This window comes from Pocillopora verrucosa, chromosome 2 (assembly GCF_036669915.1).
Source record: "Pocillopora verrucosa isolate sample1 chromosome 2, ASM3666991v2, whole genome shotgun sequence".
In the NCBI taxonomy this organism is placed as follows: domain Eukaryota; kingdom Metazoa; phylum Cnidaria; class Anthozoa; order Scleractinia; family Pocilloporidae; genus Pocillopora; species Pocillopora verrucosa.
Window position 1 is genome coordinate 16904442 of NC_089313.1, and position 12178 is coordinate 16916619.

The 12178-nt window shown below is 41.0% G+C and overlaps 2 protein-coding genes across 2 annotated transcripts; one reads left to right on the plus strand and one right to left on the minus strand.

The window, feature by feature from the left end:
- Nucleotides 1-403: 403 nt before the first annotated feature.
- On the plus strand, nt 404-8033 carry LOC131780967 (peroxidase mlt-7). The gene is made up of 8 exons (XM_059097599.2): nt 404-557; nt 2340-2826; nt 3035-3795; nt 4127-4305; nt 5058-5371; nt 5869-6125; nt 6798-7137; nt 7413-8033. The coding sequence occupies exons 2-8, from the start codon at nt 2345-2347 to the stop codon at nt 7483-7485; spliced, it is 2406 nt and encodes an 801-aa protein (XP_058953582.2). The 5' UTR covers nt 404-557; nt 2340-2344; the 3' UTR covers nt 7486-8033.
- Nucleotides 8034-9091: 1058 nt separating this feature from the next.
- LOC131780975 (low density lipoprotein receptor adapter protein 1-like) lies at nt 9092-10603 on the minus strand. Its single transcript, XM_059097611.2, has one exon. The coding sequence runs from the start codon at nt 10485-10487 to the stop codon at nt 9447-9449; it is 1041 nt and encodes a 346-aa protein (XP_058953594.2). The 5' UTR covers nt 10488-10603; the 3' UTR covers nt 9092-9446.
- Nucleotides 10604-12178: the final 1575 nt, after the last annotated feature.

The window sequence follows — 12178 nt, forward strand, 5'->3', positions numbered from 1 at the left end:
TAGCTCGCTGATTTGCTGTTTTTTGAGAAGTGTAACGTGATTGCAAACAACAGTTTGCAATCAAACTAAACTATAAGAGTTTGCCCAGAAACGATTCGTCAAAAGGTTATCAGGAACGTTAACAAATCAACACCAACCAGGAAAAATCATCCAGTTGAACAACCACAATTTAACAAATAACGAGAAAGCAAATTCAAATGTTAACGCGTCAAAGTAATCAAGTTTGATAACACATGCTTGACGATTGCGGGAAATTTCGCTAAAAACATCGCAGGAAAAGCGACTCTGTTACCGTACTAGAAACAAACGAACCTCTTCAAACAATTCGCGTGTACATGGCCCACGTAAGGGAGTTGATGCACGCACGAATATTCAAACAATACAAATGAGTTTCTTAATTGAATAGCTACCAAACAATTGGGCAATAATGACCTCAGAAAAGTTCCGGGTTGTTGGTATAAAATGAGCAGTTTAAAGCAAAGGGATTTAAGTCAGAAACAGAGAGTTCTACCAGAAGCAGCCGGCTTTTGAGCAGAAGAAACGAAGGATTATCAGAGGTAACTAAAAATCTCGCTGAATTTTGGGTATGACTGCGATCATATGAACAAAAACAAAATTAGTTGGTAGTAGTCTGTTAGTATACGCCGAACAAATTTCGTGTTCGCTCCTCGAGCTTAAAAGTCTTGGTAGCTTTAAGAAGTTGCACCTACAGCACTTCACAGACATCTTTCAAGCTTTTTCAATTTGTATCAGATGACCTTACAGCGATAAAATCCTTTAGGACTTGTCAGGCCTCAACTTATATGGGTACCTATTGAGAGTGTGACCTACATATGTATTTTTACCAAGTTCGAAGTCCGCGGTTCCGCGGTTCCACGGTTCCACCTTCAAATCTTATTTAATCTCAACCAACATCGATTAAGCTGTGTGTTTGTTTTCGCCTCTTACTTTCATGACTTGATTCAGCTGTCCTTGTAACATTCCGTTTTGTGGCTTTCTTCAGTGGAATTCCAAAGTGATGTGAGCATTTTGAAAGCGTTTTGCTTTATAAGTTGTACTTGATCACCTTCTACATATCGCCATTGTCTAGCGATTTTCAAGCCTGAAAGTAGATTCTTAGAACTTATCGCAGAATTGTTTTTTAAGAATTCGTTTAACATCCCTGAAGTCAATTTTCGCATATCGCACTTACATGTAATTTCTGCTCGACGAGTCCTGTATTAAAGGAAGAATAACTGAAAAAATTTCCATAGCATTCCACTTCAGAAAAGCGAAGAAAAACCTACTGAAACTTAAAAGTGGATATAGTTCGAGATCCCTTTTGACTGCTTAGACAAAGATGAGAGTCGATCAACTTCGTTGTGGGTTTTGCAAAGTATGACCGTGTTTGTTTTCTCGGATAGTAACTACCTCCAGTATATTGCGTGAGCAGGGCACAAAATCTGTTCACTTCAGAGTTGACGTTTCATGCCGTCGGCATTTTCATCAGGCGTTGTGCGCGCAACAAATGTGTGTCACTCAAACAGGAAAGAATGTATTGTCGTTATGCTTGAGCAGTTAACTGCTCACGCGATGATGAAAACAAACGCATTAGCAGAAACACGTTCACATGCATTTTTCTCGCATCGCATACCTCTTTAATCTCTGTTCTTTTCATTCGATGCTACTTCTGTCGGAAAAAAAGAGAGCAAAACCGGAGAAAATTTCCACCATTCCCCCTCTTAGAAAAGTGAATAGGTGCGTGGCTAAATGCCATTTGCTAGGGTGACCTCATGTGATATATGATCCAAAATGGCCGCTATCGGATAATTTGATGCTGAAGTAGCTGATACTAGCTTCCACTTTGCCGACTCAAGATCATGTATTCATGAGTTTCCGATGATCACCACACGGTAAGATTCCCTTGAAGGGTCATGAATCCAAAAACACAAAAGTAATGAACAAATGAAATTTGCAGAATTTACGGTTGAGAAGCCATTGATGTAGAAGTTCATAGGTGAAATTTTAGGATTACTCCCATTTTGAGAAATTAGCAAGAACTGGTAGAGAGGAAAAAGTTGGTGGAGGACAAAGTTTTTTCATCCATCATACAAATGTTTTGAAAGTGTCAAACTTTACATTTTTCTTTTTAAACAAACGACAACCTTTTCAATTTCGCTTTGTTCTTTGCCACTGCCTTCCACCGTGACCTTTTATCCCTCTCAGGGTCACTCACTCAGGTCATTAAAAGGGCTTATTTGTATTCTTGAGTAGAAAGTGTAGCAAAGCTTTTATCGATGACATTTTCGAAAGCGCTCAATTTCGTTACCTGACATGTAACCTTTTCCTTTTGACTTTAGCGAACATGGTGGGCCATATCCACAGTGGATTGGTCCTATTACTGATCCTCGGTTTGGGGATGACGTCTTCTTACATTATTGATGACCCATACCCGTCCAACAAAGAAATGGAAACAGTGGAGGACATGACAGATGAGATGACAAAGTTAGACGAAATGAGCGCACGGGGCATAGACAAAAAACGAGAACAACAGTTAGAAAAGCGAGACGCCAAGACAATAGTTGAAGGGAAAGCTGACGCTCTTAGAAAAGGATGCCAAGATGAGGCCGAAAAAGAGTATGATGAAAAAATGCTGGCGGAAAAAGAAGAAAGGAAGAAAAATGCCCTACTTAAATACTACATATCATTACAGCATGGGAAAAAATCTGTCCAAGAAGGTGAAAAGTGGCTTCAGGCAAAACAAAGTGAATCTACTACTGGTTGCCTTGTAAGAAAACTTTGTGAAGATCAAGAAGTCCTTGCACCACTTGGACTTTCTTCGAGTAGGTAAGGACAAAAACTATTGTACAGCGTTCGATAGATTATTAAAAGTTTTTTATTTCTATCGCGTGATAGTTGAGGGTAGAGAAATCAATTATCACGCATAGAGATCGAGAGAGAAAATCCTATTTGTTCCAGTGTAAATCTAGTATGCGTGCTTAAGTACACGGCCTAAATGCTCTAATGCTGTTTGTACTCCTTAATCTCTACACAGTGAAGAGAAGGACTGCGCATTGGCCATTTTTAGGTTATTTGAAGGCGACGTACACCCTGATGAAAACATAAGGTGCAATCCAAACGCTCGTTTCCGAACAGCCGACGGAACTTGTAACAATTTGGTTAATCCTAAACAAGGAGCAGCAGGTGATCAATTTCAGCGCCTGGTGGAAAATGACTACGCAGATGGCATCTCGGAACCTCGCGTAGCAAAGGATGGCTCAGAGTTACCGAACGCGAGGACAGTGAGTTTGGAAGTCCACGGAAGTAACGCAGACCGAACCAATCCTGATTCTATGGTGCTCACCCACTTGACAATGAACTGGGGACAGTTTATGGATCATGACCTCACGCTAGCAGAGTTTCCGGGTATTAACTGTGAACCTCCAACCAAAGACCCTGAGTGTGTCAACATTGAAATTCCAGAAAATGATGTCATATTTAGGTCTAAGGGTGTCTTTGATATTGAAATGGAGCGAGACTCTCCTCACGTACCAGAAGAGCTTGGCAAACTTGCTCCACGAGAACACACCAACAGTATTACAGCCTACATTGATGCATCCAATGTGTATGGCTCAAGCGAGGAGGAGGAGGATAATCTTAGGGCCCCAGATGGGTCATTGAAAATTATGAAACCACCACACGGCTGCCCTCTGGGCGACCTATTACCTGCAGCTTTCCCCGAAACGTTTTGCGAGTCTGTAGATCCAAACACACCTTGCTTTTTGGCAGGAGACGAGCGCGTAAACGAAAATCAAGGTAGGGAGAGTACTTAATAGTTCACCAGAGGCGAGGAGGGTCCGGAGTGAAGAAGGAGGGAAACGTGTCGTCTCGTTTAGGGCTGCAAACGAAATGTCATCTTTAAAGGGACGAACAAAGCTCGAGCCATACCCAGACTAGGTCCATTCACGGGAATTAATTTAAGGCTTTCTGACGAGAACTCTTACGTTTCAGAACTTTCAATTTCTAAAGGTCCCTATTGGCTGCAAACCCGCCCTTATAGCCTTACAACTATTAAAAATTGAAAAGTAGACAGTTTATAACGATATGCTGATTTATTTCCTTTTTTTCTACTTTTTTTTTGTCGCAGGTCTCATGTCAGTTCACACTCTGCTTGTTCGTGAGCACAATCGAATCGCAGCTTTCTTCGGTAAACGTACTCAGTGGAACCCAGAGCGAATTTACCAAGAAGCAAGGAAAATCGTTGGCGCGATCCTACAATACATCACATACAACGAATTCCTGCCCTTAATTTTGAGCCCCAGGACGGTAAGAAAAACGCTTGCGTTACAGTAATACTGTACTTAAGAGACGAGGCGACTATGTGTTCAGCGTGATTCATTCTCGAATCGGTGCTGCGTTTTCGGGGTGGTACACGTAACCCTCGAAAAGCTTTCCTGAATCCAGTAGGATAGATGAGTGGTAGAAAACTGTCAGAATTGCAGAGGGCTCATCTCCGATGGAATTGCATCCGTCTAGAAAGAGTAATAACGGAGGATTCTGGGAGGATCACATGGTTTTCAGTGGAGGGGGGGGGGGGGGGTCAGGAGTCTTTAACACAGATTAAAGGGGGGACTATAGAAAACTGACTGCCAGTGAGGTGGGATGAGTAGAAAAGTACAGAGCCTACATCAATATCAATATCTGGGCAACTGCCCACCTACCCCTCCACTAACCCAACATTAACCATAACTTGTAATCAATTAACTGTTGTTGGGTTAGGGGAGGGGTAGGTGGGCAGTTGCCCAGATACTGATATTGATCCCAGAGCCTTATGGGATGACCAGGTGTATTTTATGGTGACAAAACCAAAACGGTTGGTCCCTAACTCATAATATAGCAGAAGTAGAACTATTTCTGTTAAAGTCTGACTTTTAACCCCCACTTTAACAGAGCCGCACGCGAGTTGCACGCATTCTATTTCATTCTGGTTAATGGTGGGATATAATACTGCATTCGCATCAGAAGTGATATTAAATCAAATTAATGGATCTTTTTGTTTGATTTCCATGTGCTTCTAGAGAAGAGACTTTAATCTGAATCTGGAAAGAGGGACAAATTATTTTGAAGGCTATAGCGAGGATGTCAACGCCCAAATGACCCAGGCCTTCTCAACGGCTGCATACCGCTTTGGCCACAGTTTGGTGCAAGAAGAGTTCAGACGTTTTACTCAAGATGGCTTTGAACACAAATGTGACAAAAATTCAAAGGCAGAGTACCTGCCTATCCAAGTGAGGGATTTTGGCAATCCAATTTTCCTTTATGACAAGTGTAATGGAGCAATTGATTCTATTTTTAGAGGCCTGATAAAAATGCCTGCTGCAAAACTAGATGGGTGAGTGAAACTTACAAAGCGTTAACTGATTAAAGAAAAGTTCCGAGGAATTTTCAGTGGAGTGTCAAAAGTAATCGGGATTGCTTTGATTAAATTTGCCTCACTTCGCTGTGTGATTGGTCCAAAAACCTCGCACTACCTTCTAAGCCAACAAGAATCAAAACAAACACCAATTGTGACTTAGTCACTTGTGGTTTCCCGCGCTTGATGTTAGTTTGAGTTCTTATTCTCTCCTAGTGATATTATCCTTTGTTGTGCTTGGCTTCTTTGGTTACTTTGGGTTGGTTTTATGACTGTTAATCGAAAAGCGCTCCATTTGGGTAACATGAGGTCTGGAAGGTTTGATTGGAAAAAACCCCGTGCGAAGCAAAATTTGCCATAAGCTATGGACGAAACGACACTATAGGGGCCTCTGCCTTCATTTTTGGCTTTCTCTTTGTTCACTTTCTTCTTCCATGTGTAAGGACGTTCACTGATGTTTATTGTTCTTATTGTAGGCGTTTTTCCAGCGCGGTGCAAGAACACCTGTCGCGAGGTGAGGGCGATATCGCCGATCTCATTTCCCTCAACAACCAAAGAGGTCGTGAACATGGTGTTCCTGGCTACACAATGTATCGTAACCTCCCTTTGTGCAACATTGCACGAAAGGTAAATAGTTTCGACGACCTTAAGAAAGCTGGCTTTGATCCCGAGGACATCAAAAACCTCAAAAAAGTGTACAAAGACGTCGAAGACATCGATCTTTTTACCGGAGGTAAGTTCGTTACTAAGAAGAGAGCGCTTTTTGAACGTCGTAGAGAATCATAACCAATGCATTAAGGCCGATCAGAACACGGGAAAATACCGCAAGCCGAGGAGAATTCAAAGTAAAAAAAATAAGCACGGCTGCCTAAGGCGGAAAGCCATTAAATTCTTTAACAGTGAGTCAGAAACGATTCGATTTTCATTTGTTCATTGGAGAACAGTGAGTCAGAAACGAAATTCACTTATGGGCTGAAAGCTACTGGTTAACCTGAGTGATTAGTCTGTATGGGTTTCAACTATTAAAAGATTAGCCATCGAAAACGGTGAGAGTATCTAAAGGCAAGCTCGTTAGCGAGCCTTTACTTAAGTGTTTTGAAGAATCACTTCTACACAAAAATTTGGATAAAATAGTACACAAGACATTGTTGATGACTGAGTTCTAATGTACAAACTAGCAGTAGACTACACTGAAAGGGAGAGAGTGGTACGAAAACAGCGCAAATTTATATTTCCAAAGCGTTGACTCAAATCATCATGTCAAGGGGTGAGGTTTCCCTGTAGCTTCTCTCGATTCTCAGTCACAATTTCTACACTCTAAAAAGATGATAAGAATCCAAATGCTAAGAAAATAACTACACTGCGCCGCTACCTCTCATAATGTTTACTATTTTGCCGTTAACAGCAATGTTGGAACCTGATTCCGTCAACGGAGGGCTCCTAGGGCCAACCGCTCAGTGTATCATAGCAGAACAGTTCAATCGCCTTCGAGGGGGAGATCGCTTTTGGCATGAAAACGCACCAGATTCAGAAAAGAATACCGACAAGACAGCGTTTACGCGATGCCAACTTCGCGAAATCAGAAGAGCTAGTGTGTCCAAGCTTATCTGCGACAACATGGACTTCATCCCTGCAGTCCCGAGGTTTGGATTCATACAGTCCAAGACTCTTGTTGACTGTGATAAGCTTCCAGAAATGGACCTTGGAGTGTTCACAACACGCATATGCAATATCCCAGCCAGAAGGTAAGATAAATATTCGTCATTCAATATCATCCAAACTTGAGATCAAATCGACCAATCAGGAAAAAGGTCAATTTCACATTACTAATGAGAAGTCAAAGGTGCAAGTTTTACATCTGATTGGTTAAGACTTCATGGCAGTGCCAACGAGTCCTCTTGACAATTCTTAAGGAATGGTTGATCTTAAACAATGCAGACCTTCTGCTACCCCGCAAAAAATTGCTGGATGACTATAATTAAAGCAGTTGCTAACCAGCATATTCTCGTTCTTTCTTTAGTGATAGCGTGAGTAATGACAGCGAGAGTGGTGATACCGAAGTGGATGACTACCGCTTGAACGACGAGTTGTAAAGATCACGCCGGTGGAACGATGGAAACAGAAGAAATAAAACCATTTTTTTTTGCCATGCGTTTCACAACACATTCATCACATTCACTTCATAATTAAGAAGAAGCAATTTTTGTGCTGGGTTGAATACGTTTTCTGCGCGTGTTAGATAGCTGTAATTTTCGCGACAATCGTAATGTTGTTTGTCTAATTTAAACTTTAGGAGAAGCTTTGAGAAGCCACTTTTTCATAAATATCTACCTTACCAACTCCTCATCATATTTATTTCAAATTGGTTGCGATTTCGATATCTGACTTTAGAGTTTCCAATTAGACGTTTCTTCTTTAAAAGGAGCGTTTGCTTGGCAAAAACAATTTCTTTAAAACGTATTCAACCAAATGCACATGAGAAGTAACAATAATTTTTAAGGCTGCTGCGTTCTTTTTTATTACTATTATTTTCGCAATAACTTTTTGGAACAAGTTCAATTCAGTAACCGCCAGGGAATGAGTACATGGATGCTTTGTAATCATGTTTGAATACATAATAAAATGATGAAAAATCTTTCAACATGAGGTATAGACGTCTTGTTACAAAAGAACTCGGAAAGGTTCTGGGTGGGAAGATTGGACCTCAGTTTGGAAGAAATTCGTTTCTTACGTGAAATACTCCTTCCTTTTTCATCTGGGATTAGTCCTAAAAATTTGCTCCAGAAATTTATCATATTTTAGTAACCTGTGGTGGTGTAACTATGAGCGTTTATCATAAGATGCCCATGAAAAAAGTTAACCCTTTAACTCCCACGAGTGACCAGGACAGAATTTCTCCTTACAATATCAAGGCAAGTGATGAGATAAACAAAAACATCAATTAAGGATTAGTTGATCCAAAACTTATTCTCCCTGATAACTTTAAGTATTCCCATTACCTGTTTCCTGGATGTTGTACGAATATTGTAGGGAGAAGTTACATGTTAATCACTTCTGAAACTTAAAGGATTAACAGCGTTCGCTCATAGGTCTGCGTTTGTTCATATCTTACAATGCTGATATCCTAAGATATTGATAGCGGATTCGGGCCGGATTTGGGTTGAAAGAGTCATTGTCCTAGCTCGGTGTTGAGCTGAATGCACAAACAAAAAAAGAAGTAACTTTAACCCTATAACTTCCAAGATCTGATCGTCAATTCTCCCCTCTAGCTACTACACATTTCCTTGTAAATTGATTACGAGAATTTGGTGTTCAATCAAGGCGATAAATTGTATCTGATGAGTTTGAGTATTCTCACTACCTGTTTGTTGTGTAATATATGGATACTATCGTGAGAAGTTACAGGGTAATCACTTCTGGGAGGTAAAGGGTTATGATATCTTTTGCGACACACGGCTCAGTTTCAGCGGCATTGCCACGACCTTCCCTCCCCCACCCCCCTAATGTAGGATGCAAGAACATTACGGGTCTATCTCTTGCAATTATTCCTCACAGCTCACCCGCGCCTATTTATGCTCCTCTTTGGAGAAAGGCACAGCGACAATGGAGGGTCTTTCGATTGATTTGGTTCTCTAGAAAGTCATTTTCCTCCTCTGATTTTAATATATTGCATAAGTTATGTGGAGAGCTGAAACAAGATCAAAATTCCAAAATGTTTTTATTTTGTTACGGATCATTCAAAAAACGTTGTCACAATTGGCTCCTTCCTTTTTCGAGCGGTTCGGTACATTCACAGTCTAGCTGAAATTCTTTCAAACATTCCTTACGATACAAAAATACTTGTCGCAACATAAACGACTGAAACTCATTAAACAGTTTGGTAACTTCTGGAGCACATTGCGGGCATATTTGACCCCGGATTTCCTTTACTAATCACAATATTTTCTCCGACTGCGTGAGAAATTCGCAAGCGTCCACCCTCTACGATTTAACAATAAATAACTTGTTACTTTAAAAGAAATCTAACTAAACCATTCGGCCAAGTTAAGAGTATTCAATAAATCGTCGGGCGAGAGTAGTTTTGGAAACTGCCCCACACATTCGGAGCACTGTCACAACTTTGGAAGCCATGAAACATATTTCCGGGATGTCTGCTTGACGGGGCTACGAACGCAGAGTTTGAGCGACACTTCGACCTCAGTTCAGCAAATTCTGTAAACTCTTCTTCCATTTCATCACCCTTTTTCATCTTCGAGGGATGCAGCGAAGACGGACGAGTTTCTGAGTCAGATACGATTGACGCATTCGCTTTAAAACCGTGCGGGGGATCCGACGCGCTCCGCAAGCGGCAATCTGCAACACGTAGAAGGTTCTTATTCTGTTTGGGTGCCATTGTCTTCGGAATTGTCTCTTGGACCGATCGAAATCCATTTACATTGAGCAGGGGAGATTCTTTCCGCGAAATTAATGCACCATTCAAATGTTCCGCTTTCGCGGGTTGCGCTCCGTCCAAACACTCACCGCCTATTCCATCCAAGAACGTGCTTTTGCCCTCATCGTTGCGTACAAGCATTGTGTTGCTTGGTAAACCTCGTGCCAGTGACGCTTGATAACTTTCGTAATTGATCGTGAAAGCCAGAGAAAGGGCCTTGAAAAGTTCTCGTGCCTTGGCTTTGCTTTCGCACGCGAAGACAAATGCCTTAAATGGACTTTCTGCCCTGTCTCGTGCAATGAACACAAAAGCTTTCTCGTGAAAGTTGTCGATGTTACAGAAGGTTACCTTAGAGATCGGGAAATTTGCGATCAGTTTTCCGCTCGCTTCCTCGCTGACGCTCAACCTTTTCGAACACAAGTTTAGGATCATTTTCTTCTGCGTCTTACCGTTGCCATTTTTCCTCTGCTCTTCAAAGACTGTGGCTACGGGTTTTTCTGTCTTTCCACTACCAGTCCCGCTTGCTCCCGCAACTTCTGCGGATCCAATGTACCGTACGCTGTATTGTACTCCAGCAATGACTCGATCTTTCTCGTCCGCATCACTGCATGTGAGTTGTTGGTGTCCTTTGCGGGCAAAACTCGGGCTCAGTTTTGAGAACATTTTTCTACTTCTGACTCGTTGAAGGTCTGGCGCTTATGGAAGGTAAGTCCTTTTAGAGCATATGATCATCGCAACGCGACGAATGCACTTATAAGGGCAGAACAAGTGAAGCATGATACTTTGTTTATGGTTCCACTCTTACGTAATGGGATTACAACCGCATGCGCAAATGTCAAAGCCTTTCATCTATCCGTTTAAAAAGAGATTAAGCTAAGTGTCAACACGAAACTATTTGGATAAGAATTTTCCAATACTCGAAGTAAAAACAAACATTTTTGCAATGCCAAAGCACTAAGTAGTGGGAATCTACTAAATTTCCCTGCTTCAACCAAGAACAACGTTCTTACAAATCGAGAAGAGATGAAACACAGGAAGTGAATTATCAATGAAACCTATTAGCTGGCATGTTATCAAAACCGCCAGTTCTTTTGGTTTCCAAAACTGTTGTGACGTAAATTCACATGATCTGATTATGCCCCCTATGAAAGTGTCATGTATAAGGAATAAGGACGTCATAAGCTTCAACCTAGTGCGTGGCATTTTTCCGACATTAAGTTACATTAAAAATTGTATCACAGGAACTTGTGACGATAAATGCAAATGATTCTATGCAAGACTTTTGAAAAAAAACTGCTTCCCTACGAAGCACTGTCACGTAAATACGTTTCAAAGCGGGAGAAATTCCTTAGAGTGATTAAATTTTTGGCTCCAACAAAGCAGTTATTTAAATGTCAATACGACATTCCTTTCATCCTCCATGAATTGAGGATGAAAATGAAAGTTGAATTGAAGCACGTTGCTGAAAAATTATCATAAAAGAACCACTAACGTAGCACCCGTAAGGAGTATTGAAACGACTAAACTATTTTGCCTCTATTATTTTCTATGGAACAAAAGTTAAATCCAACGAAAACACAAAAGAAAAACAAAGACAAAATACGGCAGAGTTCTTCATAAATTGGATCGCGATCTTCCATTTACCAGGACAAACAGGGATATACTCGCCGACTTGAATAAAATGACGTCATTAACAGAAGACGCAAAATCCACTGCGGCGATAAGAGCGTATATGCGCACATTTCTAGTAAAAAAAAGCAACAGAGCACCGAGTGGAAAAACCTTGCGCAGCTTCCCGGCTCATCTCTGCAATCTCATCAATGTGCGCACAAAACTTCCATCTACACAGTCTAGCGTAATCCTGAAGCAAAAGCTCCAAAATTACTCTCCGAAAAATGAGAATCCATAATGGCTGTTGGTATATGTGAAAGAGAAAGAAGTTCCTAATTTTCACATACTATTAACTTGTTAGCACGAGAAGCAACGCTGAAAACCTCCTTCCACTGAGAACTGAAGGCAAAGTTCCATTTTTAGGAACGCCTTTTGGCACGGAATATGCTATCGAAATAGCGTAACGCCCATCGTCTTATTTAGAAATTGGATTAAGTTGAATTACAGATTCCTTTCAGGCAAAAAGAAATCTAGTCAAGTAGATTCCCTCTCCACAGAAAAAAACTAATCACAATCATAAGCAGCTGCTAAAAAAAGCATTGGATGCTCTGGAATAGGATGTGCTGTGCCTTGTACGTGACCCATAATGAAAAACAGGAAGTAGCAAAATAACCCTAGGAAACTTATCTGGCATTTTCCGCCGTTCAGGCGGACAAACAAACAGATAATAATTAACAAAAATT